Source organism: Impatiens glandulifera, chromosome 1, assembly GCF_907164915.1.
Source record: "Impatiens glandulifera chromosome 1, dImpGla2.1, whole genome shotgun sequence".
Taxonomy (NCBI): domain Eukaryota; kingdom Viridiplantae; phylum Streptophyta; class Magnoliopsida; order Ericales; family Balsaminaceae; genus Impatiens; species Impatiens glandulifera.
Window position 1 is genome coordinate 7,849,611 of NC_061862.1, and position 15,062 is coordinate 7,864,672.

Below are 15,062 nucleotides of genomic sequence, written 5' to 3' on the forward strand. Positions count from 1 at the left end.
GTTCGATTATATTTTAAAACAAATTATAAACATTATATTATCAAAATTTTAATTAATTTCTAAAAGATAACAATCATCACAAAAAGGAGATAACAAAAGATGCAAAAACCTAGAGAAAATGGAAGTACGAAAACAGAGATAAAACGCTTTTCAAAGTTTTCTGCTGCCTAGAACGCGAATACAATTCTTTCTCCTTCTTCTTCCTCTCTCTGTGTTTCTCTCTCCTCAGCGTTAGTTTGTTAGAGCTCGCGAGAAGAGAGACGCGGTGGTGGTGGATCCGATCGATCATCCCTTGCTTTTTCTATTATTGGCTTGGCGCAGCAGAAAAGAGATGGACAGAGGGTGTATTTATACTTTTAATTATCCGTCGCGTCATCTATTAATTAATTAATTCAGTTTATTTAAAGTCCCATTAATTCATTAAATTTATTTTAAGTTCGATTATATTTTAAAACAAATTATAAACATTATATTGTCAAAATTTTAATTAATTTCTAGAGATGAAATTTATCTAATATAAAATTATAATAATTAAATAATTAAAATTATTATAAGATTGACTTGATTTTAAAATAATATATAAACTGAATAAATCAAAAAGAGTAAGTGTTTACTTGAGATTCTATTGTAGAAGGGTCATCATCTAATGTCATGAAATGTTTTCTTTGATGTCATCGACCACTTATTTCTTTTCCAAATATAAATGTAATGTTTAATGAACACTGATACTTTTCACTTTTCGCATTCATTCTATAATATGTTTATTAAAATAAAAATATTCTTTAATTATTTATTTAAATCACACAATAAATTTTTGAGAGTTTATACTAGTATGAAGAGTTACATAATACACATTCGTCGAGACATTCATCATTTAATTTAATTGACAAGTGATATTGTTTCTAATCTTTCTGGAATTTTGTGTTTCTATTCATATGAGCAACAATATAATCTTATATGAAAAGAGAATATATATATATAAATGAATTTTAATGGCATTATCTAAGTAAAGAAATTACCTTTATGGTAAGCATTTTCATTATCAGGATAAAAAATTTGAAGTTTCTGATGAAGAAAAATATCACTACAGTCCTGCAACAAACATGGTTATCAGAGTTATTTGGATTCAACTATACCATAATTTACAATAGGGGAATGATAAATGTTGTGACCCGGGAAGGTACAAGAAGTAGTATAAATAGATAAGCAAATATGATGTAATAATTTCTAATTTCTTCCCAATGGAATGGGGCTCAGCCCCTCCGTTCTTATTCTCAATCTATCTCGTTTATATTTATTCTCTTCTATCATAATTCTCCCTCCTTGCTAACTATTAAAGATTTTGTTTAGTTTGTGCCCTCTTTGTAGATCGGGATACAACAACAGACTTAGTAGAATATACAAGAATAGTCACATCAATTTGGCCAAGTGAAGTAGAAGGATCGTACAAAGAGATGAAGAAATACAAAAGTTTATTATACAAGTAATAAGACGATATCATCAAATATAAAAATAGGACCAAATAAGGGAAGCTGTGAGAATAAATTTTAACCATTCTTACTAACAGCGGCAGCTGCATAGGAAGACATTCGGATATGCAAGCTACATATTGTATATGAGAATAAAAAAACAACTTACAACTTCTTCTACAGTTTCATCGTGGAATTGAAATTGCACTACCTACTCCACAACAACAACAGTACTACCACATGCTTTTGATTTAACATGCAATCAAGATTGTAACATGGAAAATAAAAATCATTCAAACAACCAAAAAAATAAAACGTATCTGTGATTTTTTATTTTAAAATTAACAAAGATCATCTTTGTATTGCTTATTATTGGGATCCACAATGATTGAATCAGATTCTATAAATGTTGCAGAAGAGGGAAACTTGTGAAGAAAAAATCGAAGGAGACACTAACGATTGAATCAGATTCTATAAATTGAAGGAGACACTAACGATAATGATTGAATCAGATTCTAAAAATTGAATGAGACACGAACGATAACGATTGAATCAAATCCTATAAATTGAATTGAAAGAAGAAAAAGACGGATCGCCTTACTTGTCGAGAATCGCCGAAAAGTGCAATTGGTCATTCAAGGACGATAGAAGAAAAAATGGAATCAAACACCACCTGCCTGTTGAATCAAGTCTTCTAACTCAAAATCGCCATCGGAGTCCAACTGCGTACAGCAAATATACAAACAACGGTGTTGAATCAAGACTTATAACTCAAAATCGCAATCGGAATCCAACTTCGTAAAGCAAAGATACAAACACCGGTGTTGAATCAAGTCTTATAACTCAAAATCGCCATCGGAGTCCAACTGCATAAAGCTTCCGAGAAAGGAGAAAAGGAAAATTAATATGAAAGATACAAACAACGGCTTCCTTGTATTTATAGTTTTAACATATAGAACGCGTAGCGTAGCGTAGGATTCTAGTGGCGGTTATTCGAGGAGGCGGTGAATCATTTTATTTATCCTAATACTTTTATTTTAACCCCCTTAATAGTTAAAACTTAACTTTTACCCTTTAAAAGGAATATTTTATTCATAAATTTATATTAAACTTTTTACCTATATTTTCTTTTCTTGATAAAACTATTAAAATCATACATTAGTTTCACTTCATTACACATCTCCAAATGTTATATGTTATTTTATTTTTGTATTAAGGGTATGCGGTTCGGTTTTGTCGGTTTATTAACCAAAATACATATCTAAATCATTATCGTCGGTTTATTAAATTTCAACCGTCGATTTGATCGGTTATGTTTGAACGGTTAGAAGATCGGTTCTGTCGGTTTAATCCATTGACGAATTTGTTAAAAAAAATTAAAAGAATATATAAATATTACGAATAAGGTCCGAAAACATAATTTAATAATTTCTAACATAATTTCGAAAACACAAATGTATTCTTATAAGATATTTTTTTATTAAACATCACACTCTTAGTGTGAGTCAACAATTTTTAAAATTAAATTTCTTCACTACTAATAATAGTTAAATATCATTGATAATCTAATAACAATTCTTTACGTTTATGATATTATCTTATTATTATTATTATTATTTAAATGTGTTATTACCTAATAACTGTAGTAGTATGTTGTAGTAGTATGTCGGTTTAATGTTTGATTTTCGTTATCTTCTTGTTATAAGAAACACAATCAAGGATGAGTATCATATACTACTGTAGTGGACGAGTTCTGGATGAGCTTCATGAAGCAACGGTTTTCATGACGTCGACTTATTTGCTAATTAATAATCTTGCTAATTAATAATCTTAATGTGTAATAATATTTAGATAAGAACATATTTTATTCATATATATACCTTAAAAGGGTTTTATATAGCAACTAATTATGAATAACTCCCTTTGCTTTGAGTTTCAATAAATTTGTATTTACATATATACTCTACTAATAGAGTTTCAAAACAAATCAGGAAGAAAGAGAATGATATAACATAAACTCCAATCAACAAATCAATTCCTCAACAAATCAATTCCTCAAAACCCAGTGATAAGTAACTAGCTAGTTATTACTACCATTGTAATTGTACCATATACTAGCTAGTTACTACACCATTTCATCAAAAAAAAAAAATACTAAATTCCAAATAGATGATCTACAGTTTGAATGTATGAACTATGGAAATCAAATAATCCAACCAAAAATATAACAAATTCCCCTATGCAACAAACCCTCCTCCTCCCTTTCGTTTATCTCCACTCTTTTCTGATCTTCTTTCCAAGCCTGCATCATAGTGCGCAAATGCGGCATCCAGAGTCTACACCAAAATGGTAAATAATAAGGCCCTATTTGATCTACGGTGCCAAATAATCTTCTTTAATCAGGTTCTTTGGATAAGGGTATAAATATATAACAAATTTTTTGGTAGATAATTCTTTGACGAGTAGATTGTTGACTGTAAATTAACCCGCATCAAATATGGCCAAAGCTAACCTGAATCATAGGCTTCACGAGAAGGGAAACTTCATGCCTAAACTCTGACTGGGCAGGCATCTCCTGAAATTAATAATATTAAAACAGAGCTAAGCTAAAGAAAGGAGATAAGAAAAATAAGTAGAAAGATTAGTGGATGCTTTGCTGGAATTATCCATCCACCCTAAACTCAATTTGGTATTCCGGTCTAAATTTTAATATTCTTACAAAGATTAATAGTCCAGGTTCATGTACCAAGACTGATTGTTTACAAGTTTCTTGTTGCCAATTCTTAAACAAATACGGTACCTGTAGCCTTGTATAAGTAGTTGACATGGCATCTTTAAGTCTGTTAACCTATAAAAAAAATATATTATCAATTGACCTTATAAAAACATATACTACAAGAATCTGATGAGAGCTCCTTGTATATTCACATCATATACAAAATTCTCAATTTTACAACAGTGTTAGAAGCTGCCATGAACTGGATCAATGTGTGTACCTTAGTATAGAGATAGGAAGTAGTAATTGGATATGATGACCAGAAATGCTTGAGCAATTCTTGGATAGAAGTCCAATTCTGTAAACAATAAATGAAATTGTCACGTAAATCCTGAAAACCCTACATTTGGAATGCTTGCCAAAAATCACAATAATCTAGAATATATTCTGAATTGCAATAAAAAAAATAATCTGCCCAGAAATGAAAAAGAAAATTACATTAGAATTTGATCATGATCTAGAAAATAATTTTCATGAACAAGAAAAGTATCTTATACCAAATAAAAAGAATTCACTGAAATTTGGCGATTTTTCAATAGAATCATGATTGTGACAGAATACCAGTTTTCAAATAGGCTTAGTATGAAATTTATGGGATACAAAATTGAAAAATAGAAGTCTGTCTTTATAGCATTATGCAGAATATTGACAGGTATAATGCCAACTCACGTGTAATATGTCGTGTTTCGTGGAGCTAGGCAACATATCCAAATTGCTAGCCTGCGGATTCTTCCCGAGATGAAACTTGGGGCTAGAAATAGTCTGGGTTAACCTATTGTATACCTATAATACCACGATGTTCAACCCAACATTTTCTTCAGTTAAGTTTTTCAATGGCAGATGTCAGATAGAAGCAAAATAGCCATCATTACCTTCAAAGAAACTTCAGGTTTAACGATGGGATCACTTAACCCTACATGCTTAATCTGGGCTATGCACTCTCTCATGGAGCCATACGCTTCGACTGTTCTCACTCTACATTTCGTTTCTCTTGACCCAGCAAGCGTATCTCCCAAAGTTCTTATAGCATTGACTTGCTGTGAATCAAAATAGTCTCTAGGATCCTGTCCAAACAACAGACCTTGAATTAGATGTGTAAAATTAAACTATATCATGTCATGTCAAGAATATCATACCTTGATAAAAAGAGGTGCAATGGGAGGATCTTGAGGTGCCTGGAGATCCTCAATCTCAGCCATCCGAGAAATCCTATCAGCTTGTTCTTGATTAGCTTCTTTATCAGACATTTCATTAGCAAATTCCACTGCAACAACAGCCAAAAAACAAAAAGTTTATATGTGATACAAAATAAACAAGAAAAGAAAACGATACTAACCCTGCTTCGACTTGGCAAGTGCTTCAGCAACAGATCTAGTGTCACCCAAATCTCCGTCTGTGTGAAGTCAAAGGGACAAAAGATTCACATACCCGATCAAGTTAAATAACCCAAACTGATCGTTCTTGAAAGCACAAATAATTCCAAACAAAATCAAGCAAAAATGACTAGTAAAGGATGAATTATTCATCAGATTTCCTAGTAGTTAAAAACTTAGTATCCAATAGAGACTACACAGACCAACTAACTTCTTTTCTGAACATAGGTCATTGCATAAAAAAGTGTCATTTAAACAACGACAAAAGAAAAAGCAAAGAAGATGACAAAAAATGCGGCAACAAAACAAAAAACAAACAAAAGCAACAGTTACAGCAAAGAAAAAGCAGAGAAAAAGCAAAGGCCAAGGCAAAGACCAGACCAACTAACTTCTTACGTCAGAGATATATTTAACTTAAAAGGAGCATTTAATAAACTGCAAGTCCAATGGATTCCATAACAAACTTGGGGTGATTTGTTGCATGTGGAGTCACTAATCATATCAAATTCAAATAAATGGAAGAAGTAAGAATAAACAGAAGGGCATGGTTGCAGGAGCACTTGAAGGTATCAATTGCAAAAATAAAATTAATGTTTTATTAACTTTAGCTGCATTTAGCATGACCCTAGACCCTCATGAGTGAACAATGACAAAACATCATATATAATAGATATTGTCCCCAAGTGTGGCCAACAGACAGCTTACAAGCATTACCCAGAGTTTTAAAACAAGTCCCTGTAAGTGTATTTTGAAAGTTAGTACCTGTAAACAGAACTAGAGCTGAAAACTGGTATGAAGTCGTTTTATCTTGTCATGAGATAATAAACTTGTTCGGGACTGAGTTTTCGATGGGATAAGTTATGGGTACGTTCGTTTCAAAGGATTTATATTACACGCGTTCGCTTTAATCCAAAAAAAGGGAGTTTGTACGGATGAAATTTTTTCATCTTATTGACATTTAAAATTCTTATGTTGTTTTCTTACTTATTGTTTTTTTTCTCTCCCTTTGTAACGTTTGAATGCACCTTGCGCTATTTTTGATAAAAGTTTACCGTTTTCAAAAAAATAATAAAAACTTGTTCAGGACTTAGGATTTAAAGATTATCTTTTCCAAGGACGAACCACAACAAATATTCTGAGCAGGAGCTTAGATAGGAAACTTAACAGCAGGTACCATTATACTTGCATAGAGATAAAAGCACTTCATGAATCTCACCTATAGATCTCCCATCGAGAACAACAGCTCCATGACGATTAAGTACTTGTGAAAGTGATCTGCGATATTCCTCATACTGGGAATCATTAGTATCCATGTTATCTTCATGAACAAGTCCGTGATCCTACATTCAGGGAAAACACACATACATGTGTCTAAGAATTCATGTGCAGATGAAGCATTGTGATGGGAAAACAAAAACCACATGACATGGGTTCCAGACAATTGTCAGATGTTAGGGTGTGGAATCAAATCAAAGAATCAAGGAAAAATATAAAATGGGAATATTCCACAGTTCACATTCTCAATACGCTGCATCAGGTTTCAGTAAAAAGAAGGAAACATATAAGTACTTATGTTAAAATACCTGAAGATGAGTGTAGTCATCCCCTTCATCGGCTTCCATGTCTAATGTTGGATCAACCCGTCTAATCTGGAAATAAAGCACGCCACATAAGATCTTTAATATTTTCCATAAACATGGGAATGTGGAGCCTTAAGTTTAGAACATTTTGATAACAAAGAAAAAAACATCAACCATGTATTGAGTATATAATGACAATTCCACTTTTTAGAGTAAGCACCTTGCGGCGAGCTTCACGTTCCCATACATCATCCTGCTTCAAGAAAACAGCAAGTCCCTCATCCTCAACTACAGCCGCAGCAGATTCAGCCGTACTTTTTGTCCGGTGGAAGTACTCTGCTTTGCAATATTTGTCCCAGAAATCCTTCTCAGGCATCTAGAAGCACAGGAAGAAGGAAATGTTTTCCTCAAAAATATCCTTTAAATAGTATTGAGTATATAATGACAATTCCTTTCTTAGTGAAACTTGAGGCTGAAAGTTGATAGATAATGTGAATCTCCTTCAACGATTACAATGAGTTGTTTTTTGAAGATCAAATTTCATTAAAGGGGTGAATGAAAATAAAAATATTCAATCTCAAACCAGTTAGAGACATTATGATGATATAACTGAAACTCCTAAGCATGTCTGATCTAGAATATCTGAACAAAAATGAACAGGAACACCGACTACCAATTCCAAAGTTGTGTTAGTGAATCATTTAATGAATGAGCTTTAAAAATGAGAATTTTAATTTTTCTCTGTTGAGATGCACATGTAAATGGCTTATTTGTATTTGAAATGTCTTGTTCTTTCTAACTCCTCATGTGGATCTCACTACCTCTGTATTGAATTGAAAACAAGGGAGTGGAGGAAGGTTAAAAACAAGAGGAATGGACCTCTTCATTGACCCCTTTCTCATGTGTATCACAGCCATAAGAAACAACATGTACTCTTTTGACTATGTAATGAGCTTCAGTTTTCAACTTTTCCATCAATTATCTTATCCTATACACATGAGAAAGGGGAAAGAGTTAAAACACCATTACCTTACTTGGTACAAGCTTAAGAAATGCCTGGTGGACAGCTGGTTTCTCGGCAAAAATCTGGAAATTGACACAAAAACAAACAATTAATGAGAAATCAATGCAATAAAGAATGTGACTCATGACCAATTGGATAACAATTAACAACTGAAGAAGGTAGATAATATAATTTGACTCCTTTCAAAAGAAGTTGTAAAGTTTGAGAAGATACAATCCTTATTGCCCATCATGTTGAGTATAGCAAAAGAATAAACATATCTGAAACTGAAGCACGAAGAAATATTCAAGACCAGGAACTTATGCTACTTCATGTTATTCTTTTAATGAAAACCAGCCAGTATTATTCTACACAATAGGATGTAATGCATAACTAGTTAAATCCATCACTTAATGGCCAAGGGAAACATAGTTTAGAGGATTACTCATTAGAACTTAGACAGAGGGAAGCAAGTGAAAATGGAAAGGTCATACCTGATGAATGATCTCTGGTGTCAAATTAAATGTTACTCTATTCGTCTGAAATTGACACAATTGAAGGAAATCAGTCTTACTTGTGGAGAAGAAGATGCAAAATGAAAGTATAAACTTCATCTATATGAATATTGAGTTGTAACTTGTAAGTATGAAATATGAAGAAAACAGAAATTAGAAAAAAAAAGTCATTTGAATTTAGGGAAAGATGTAGAATAGGATCAACCAAAAAAATTGGAAACGAATTTCTAAAATAGGACCTACCAAAAACATTAAAAAGAAAAAGGTCTGAAGTATAGACAAGTACAATTGAACGCATATGCAAGACCATACATGCTATAAGAAAATACAGAAAAAGAGAGGATGAGAATTATGTTTTACCCGACCATCAGTTGATGGTTTGACATCGGCAAGCATCGCACTCTTGAACCCCACCCGTTGTTTCAATATTACTTTCGCATCCCGCTCTAGCAATTTCTGTGTTAAATAACAAAATCAAATTCTACTTATCACATATATGTACTACAATGACTGTTCAGAGCTGCAAATCTGAAATCAACTAGATAAAACTCATGTTATAAGCAACAAAAAAGTAACTAAACTTCTTTAAAAAATGTGCACGACGTATCATTTCGGTGTCAAAGAGACATAGCAGTCCTTTTATGGAGAAGTAACTCTAAAAACCTACATATCTCTCCCATGTGAGAGTGGAATACAAATTTTTGGGTTGACTCTTGGCCCATACTTATCCCAAGAGGATACTAAATTTGGATTCCTGCATAATACAGATTAAAATCATATTTGCATTAAAAACATGAATTTTCTAGTCAAATGAATTTCCTTGTTGAGGAGAAATTCTGTAGCTGTAAGTCCAAAGTTTCACATCTCGTCCATATGTAACTTTTGAAATCAATTCAGAATAAAGCCAATGCTAACCAAGAGCTTTGCATACTCTGTTTGGCCACTATCCTTCTTCTAGAAAGTTTGTGAATCGAACGATGAAGCTGTCTAAAATAAATGTATCGTGAGAACAAACATACATATTGAACCGAGCAAACTAACCTTTCGTGTAGCCCAAAATTCAGCTTCTGTTAGAACACCCCCTAGAACAAACTGCTTATGGAGCTTCTGCAATTCACTGTGAAAATGTAGGTAGACCTTTTAATATATAAAGATACATGTGATTCAAAATCAAGATGATATAAACCTACCATAATTCTGAATATTAACATATCTTTTAAGAAATCACTAACCAAGAAAATATAGTAAGTGTTATGTAATAACCTCCTCAATGAAACAGCCAATAGTTGCCCATTTCTGGGGCTTCTCAGGCACAAATGTTTCACATGGCCTCTAATCAATCTAATTTTAACTCCTTGTCGTTTTATTATGGTATAGAAGATATTTCTTCAATTATTGCTTTTAGTTTTAACATAAAAAAAATTCTATCAAAAAGATATTTCTCCTAGATGGATTAAGTATATCAATCCATTTATACTGTTTATTAAATCTAAAGCAATAAATTCATCTGGTTAGCTAGAATAACCTAACAGAATGATTGTTTTACCAAGTGTTACCAATGAAACTGGAAAATGCAGTAACTATTAGTAAAATCTGCATATCAATCTAGTTATAGTTAGAAGATCTAACCAAATGATTATTTTATCAGGTGTTACCAAGGAAACTGTAGTAGCTATTAGTAAAATTTGCATATCTCGGTTCACATGTGATTTGTTGATATAATAGAACCAGTGCCAAAGCATCAAAAATAAATGTTTCATCGTATTGAAGCAAACTTTTTCATAGGGTTAAGGATAAGAAGTCAAACCTGTCTTCTTGAAGAAGCTTTATTCGGCGCTCCATCTCTTTAGTGCTGAGTTGCTCTCCTGCGTGAGTTACAGAAGCCTTCTCAACCTCAGTCTTCCCACCTCCTCCAGTCTTCAAAATTGCTTGACATGTCATACAATTGCAGTTAGTACAAACAATGCTAAAGTAAATGGTTAAATATGAAATTACTAATTAGTAATGCTATCTTCTGAACTAATATTAGTAATATTTGCAGATATGTTCTTTAGTTTTTAGATACACACCTACAAAATCTCTGCATGCATCACGATCAGGAAAGTTTGCAAACTCAAAAATGTAGCTTCCACCCTGTGTAATACATTAGAAAACATCAAGCATCTGCTTTAGTCGAAAAGAATGCTAACTCGTATGTTCTGAGAAAAAAACTAGATGTGTGGATTCTAAATTTAAGAACCTGATCTTGAGTAAGATTAAGAAGGGCTTGCTTTTGGGTGAACTTGTGCCCTGAGATCATGAAAGTTCGCATAAAGACATATTTTAAACTGTACTTCATCATTGCAGCATAAGTCAAAACTAAAACCATTTGTGAACCAATTACTACCTGTTATAAGTTGAAACGCTATATTAAGCCTTTGTGAAGACTTTGGATCATTAGGCTTGAAGACAATCATATCCTGCGTCTGCATGAAACTGAAACTGTTAAAAGATACTCCAAAACAATGTAAACAATCTATATACCACAGTCAAGATCCTTAAGTTGAAGAGAATAAAGTCGGGTCCAGTACAGAAAATGAAGTAAATAACATTGTAAGACCAAAGAAAAAGAAACAATAACTCTTTATCACATAAACTGAAATACTATTTTCAATCTAAAATTGAGTATGCCCATTAATAATGCTCTGATGTTATAAATTCAAATAACAATCAAGTGCCAATGCAAAGAGATCGAACTAACTTACAAACTAGCTAAATTCAACTAAATGCATTTTCTAGTTGAATGTAGACAACACAATTAACTCCAATAACATTCGTTGTTATGTAGACTTACCATCGTCAAAACACCAGCAACACCTGGATCTTTAACTTTTGACTTATATTTTACAAATTTGGTGAGTGGTCCATTGACCATGGTCATAATCCAAGATCCAATAACCAATTTGAGAGAAATCAAAATTGAACTTAGCACACCAAATCAGAATTCACGAATCCAAAAGGCCGCGATCTTCCAAGTCATTTCCATAGGTTCTAGGGAAAAAAGCAATCACGGTCTCAATAATGCTAACCGGATTTGGGTATTGAATTTGAAGGAAAATAAAGAAAATGTTTAGTTGTATCTCTTACCCCAAGTTTCCTTGAAGTTGACATTTTTTTTCAAGATAACTGAAAATAGGAGATTCTGCAGCAATGAAAGCAGTTGGGGTCAATCAAGAAGTTGCAAAACAAAATACTAACTTAAGAGGGAACGGAATGAAAGTCAATCTTTGCAAAGTTTTTAAACATTATTTCTTAATAAACATTTAAAATTCTATATCAACAATGACAGTTTGGCCGAGTGATCTAAGACGCCAGATTTAGGCTCTGGTCCTTTAAAATAAAGTTGGTAGTTTGTGTTCATTTTCTTGCAACTAATTAATGTATATCTCATTATGCCTTTGAATTTCAATTAATATGAACATATTGTTGTGTTATTATAAATTTGTATTTGCATATGAACTCTATAATTAACATTTCAAAACAAATCATGAAGAAAGAGAATGATATATCCAAACTCCAATAGAGGTGAAATTAATAATTCAACAAATCAATTGCTCAAAACCTAACTTATGATGGCTACAACACATTGTACTTGTACCATATACTAGCTAGTTACTACTACCATTTCATAAATAAAAAAATACTAAATTCCAAATAGATGATCTATAGTTTGAATGTATGAACTATGGAAATCATATATTCCGACCCAAAATATAACCAATTCCCCTATGCAACAAACCCTCCTTCTCCCTTTCGTTTATCTCCACTCTTGTCTGATATCCTTTCCATGTCTGCATCATAGTGCGCAAATGCGGCATCTAGAGTCTACACCAAAATGGTCAACGGTGTCAAATAATCTTCTTTAACTAATCTTCTTTAATCAGGTTTTTTGGTAGATAATCCTTTGACGAGTAGATTGTTACCGATAAATTGGATTATTTGAAATTAATTCAGGCTTCACGATTTGACAATATTACATATATTTTTTTCATCAAACAAGATTACTATCCAAATAATCTTAACTAATAACCCTATATATCAAATAAGGTCCAAGAAAAAACATGCTAATTCAATTCAAGAACAAAACATAACCCAAAAAGATATTTTGTTTAGAAAAAATGCTTATAATACACTAATCAAGTGTAATAAGCAAAAGCCAAACAGTCTTGTGATTGAAAAACACAAAGTATCAAATTTCAGAAAAACAAAGTTATAATAATTTCTCCTATTAATAATAATAATCCATAAACCTCCACAATTGCTAAAATGCTAAACTACAACCATAGTTAGTAGCTTTAAATCTTTGCCTCCTCCTCCTTAGTTCTATCAATTCATCCTAAAACACTATCAAATATTCCATTTTTCAAATAATCTTAGTAACCCTAATACCTATAACAATTCTCAAACAAAGATTATACACTAATAAATAATCAAGGGTGGGTAGTAGTATGTATAATATAATACCTGTGCTTATCTGAATTTGGGTCTTTTCGCCATCCCGCCTTGATGATGATGATTATTAGTATTACTCCTCCGTTTACTCTCCTCTTCTTCACTATCAGACTCCTCCTCCGCCCCTTTCTCTCTATCGGCTTTACTCGCTTCTTCCTCCGATCCCTCGTCGGAGTCATCTTCCTCTTTGTCGTCATACTCCACCAACAACAATTCCTCGCTATCATCCTCATCTTCGGATTCCGACTGCCCATCATCCGATTCATATCCGTGGTGGGAGGACTCCTGGGAGTTGTCCGAATCCGAAACTAAATCCTCCATGTTAAGAAACTCCCACCGGCCGTCCTCTATAAACATGTTATGAAACTCCCACCAGCCGTCCTCTATAAACTGGAGACCTTGAAACTGCGGCTGTCCCCACAGCACGTTCGTTCGGTTAACAAAGTTTTGGAAGTCGGTGTTGATTCTAATCTTACTGCTCCACAGGTTCTTCACGAGTTCAATCACTTGGACAGAGAACTGAAAGTCTTTCGTCTTCTTGTTTCCCACCATTATGTGGTTGTGCAGATGGAAGTGAAGTAGAGCAACCATCTTCTTTTCCATCGCAGGGTGATGAAAAGCGTGTTTCACATTCGCGTACATGATATCGACGACGCCTTCATCTGATCTCGATGATGATGATGTCGAGTAACGAAACCCGTTCGCATGCGCCTCGAGAGTCCCTTCCCGATTCCACCCGTAAAAAGTGGGGCGAATCCATAGACCCGATAGCATTATCGGTTTAAATTTTCCTAGCTGAAGCTTCTCCTGAGTGACTAACGTCGCCCTCTCGGCCTTCTCCAATTCTCTACAAGTCACCTGCCTGCGTAAAGTTTCAATCTTCTGTACCAAGTCACTTAAATGCCTCGGATCCTTACATCTGAAATATGCATCCCTAACGTCAATATTACTACTCTCGGGTGAACTGAAAGGAGTTCCAGGGACGTTGAACATAATCCTGATGTAGCAGTTATGATTCAATATCTGCTGGCTGGAAACGCTCTTCACCAACCCGACATGAAACGGGACCATGCTGCCTAGAATCGGTAACAGGATCGCTTCGTTCTTCTGGTCGATCTGAATCGTGAAATCCCTCGGAGGAGGCGGAATATCGTTCACGTTCTTGTAAGAAACCAACTCCCGCGGCCAGCCTCCTGGCAGTTTCCTCGTTCTTCTGACGCACAAGTTTGGCTTGATGATGCCTTCGTAATTCCTCTTTCGACATCTTCGTAATGCCTACCTGAGAGTCGCCTCCGAAGGTAACGATGATTGGGATACGAAACACACAATTACATTCATATGAGAAATGATCAAATCGATAAAAACTAAGGATAAGAAGATCGAGAAAACAAATAGATGAATCATTACCAGTTGAGTAGTTTCGAGGAGGCTCCGTGAAAGAGTTTAAAATTCGTCAGAGAAGCGATCTTGCTACTGATCACCCGCGAAAAGAAGAAGATGAAAGGGAGATAAATAGATTTATCCTGAAATTTGATCAAATGACCCTAAAAAATAACCTTAATAATTTAAATTTTTATATTTAACCTTTTTTTTTAAATTGGGACAATTTTACCCTTTTCATTATTTATTTTTTTAATCTTTTTCCTTCCTCATTTTACATTTCTCATTCCCACCAACCCACTTTCTCTCTTCTCCTTTCCCCTGCGACCCAATGCCACTTCCATCGGCATCACCTGCCAACACCCCGCAATGCCGGTCACCTGCAACGCCGGAGGACGACGAGATCAAGCAGCATCGCCGTGTAGACCTGACCAGCAGCATCGTCTTCAAAATGGATATGTTCATTTCTTTCATT

General features: G+C 33.8%; 2 protein-coding genes across 3 annotated transcripts; both read right to left on the reverse strand.

The window, feature by feature from the left end:
- Positions 1-3,504: 3,504 nt before the first annotated feature.
- LOC124921675 (general transcription and DNA repair factor IIH subunit TFB1-1-like) lies at positions 3,505-10,847 on the reverse strand. Of its 2 annotated transcripts, XM_047462364.1 has the most exons (17): positions 10,786-10,847; positions 10,524-10,650; positions 9,758-9,833; positions 9,077-9,172; positions 8,696-8,740; positions 8,228-8,284; positions 7,419-7,574; positions 7,202-7,267; positions 6,835-6,958; positions 5,582-5,638; positions 5,382-5,509; positions 5,118-5,309; positions 4,915-5,028; positions 4,466-4,543; positions 4,270-4,317; positions 3,982-4,044; positions 3,509-3,805 (listed from the first exon to the last, which is right to left on the reverse strand). In XM_047462364.1, exons 2-17 carry the CDS (start codon positions 10,556-10,558, stop codon positions 3,707-3,709), a joined length of 1,434 nt encoding a protein of 477 aa, XP_047318320.1. In that variant the 5' UTR covers positions 10,559-10,650; positions 10,786-10,847; the 3' UTR covers positions 3,509-3,706. The 2 variants fall into 2 exon arrangements, with proteins under 2 accessions (XP_047318321.1, XP_047318320.1); XM_047462365.1 differs by lacking the exons at positions 10,524-10,650; positions 10,786-10,847 and having other exon boundaries at positions 3,505-3,805; positions 9,082-9,172.
- Positions 10,848-11,101: 254 nt separating this feature from the next.
- On the reverse strand, positions 11,102-14,200 carry LOC124938317 (FACT complex subunit SPT16-like). Its single transcript, XM_047478773.1, has 2 exons — positions 13,220-14,200; positions 11,102-11,181 (listed from the first exon to the last, which is right to left on the reverse strand). The coding sequence occupies exon 1, from the start codon at positions 14,198-14,200 to the stop codon at positions 13,226-13,228; it is 975 nt and encodes a 324-aa protein (XP_047334729.1). The 3' UTR covers positions 11,102-11,181; positions 13,220-13,225.
- Positions 14,201-15,062: the final 862 nt, after the last annotated feature.

Coding starts and splice junctions, on each gene's coding strand:
- LOC124921675 (XM_047462364.1), bottom strand. CDS start 10,558: ATGGAGCGCCGAATAAAGCTTCTTCAAGAAGACAG. Junction 6,959..7,201: donor ATGACTACACTCATCTTCAG/GTATTTTAACAT, acceptor CCCTGAATGTAG/GATCACGGACTTGTTCATGA. Junction 5,029..5,117: donor AACCTGAAGTTTCTTTGAAG/GTAATGATGGCT, acceptor GTGGTATTATAG/GTATACAATAGGTTAACCCA.
- LOC124938317 (XM_047478773.1), bottom strand. CDS start 14,200: ATGTTCAACGTCCCTGGAACTCCTTTCAGTTCACCCGAGAGTAGTAAT.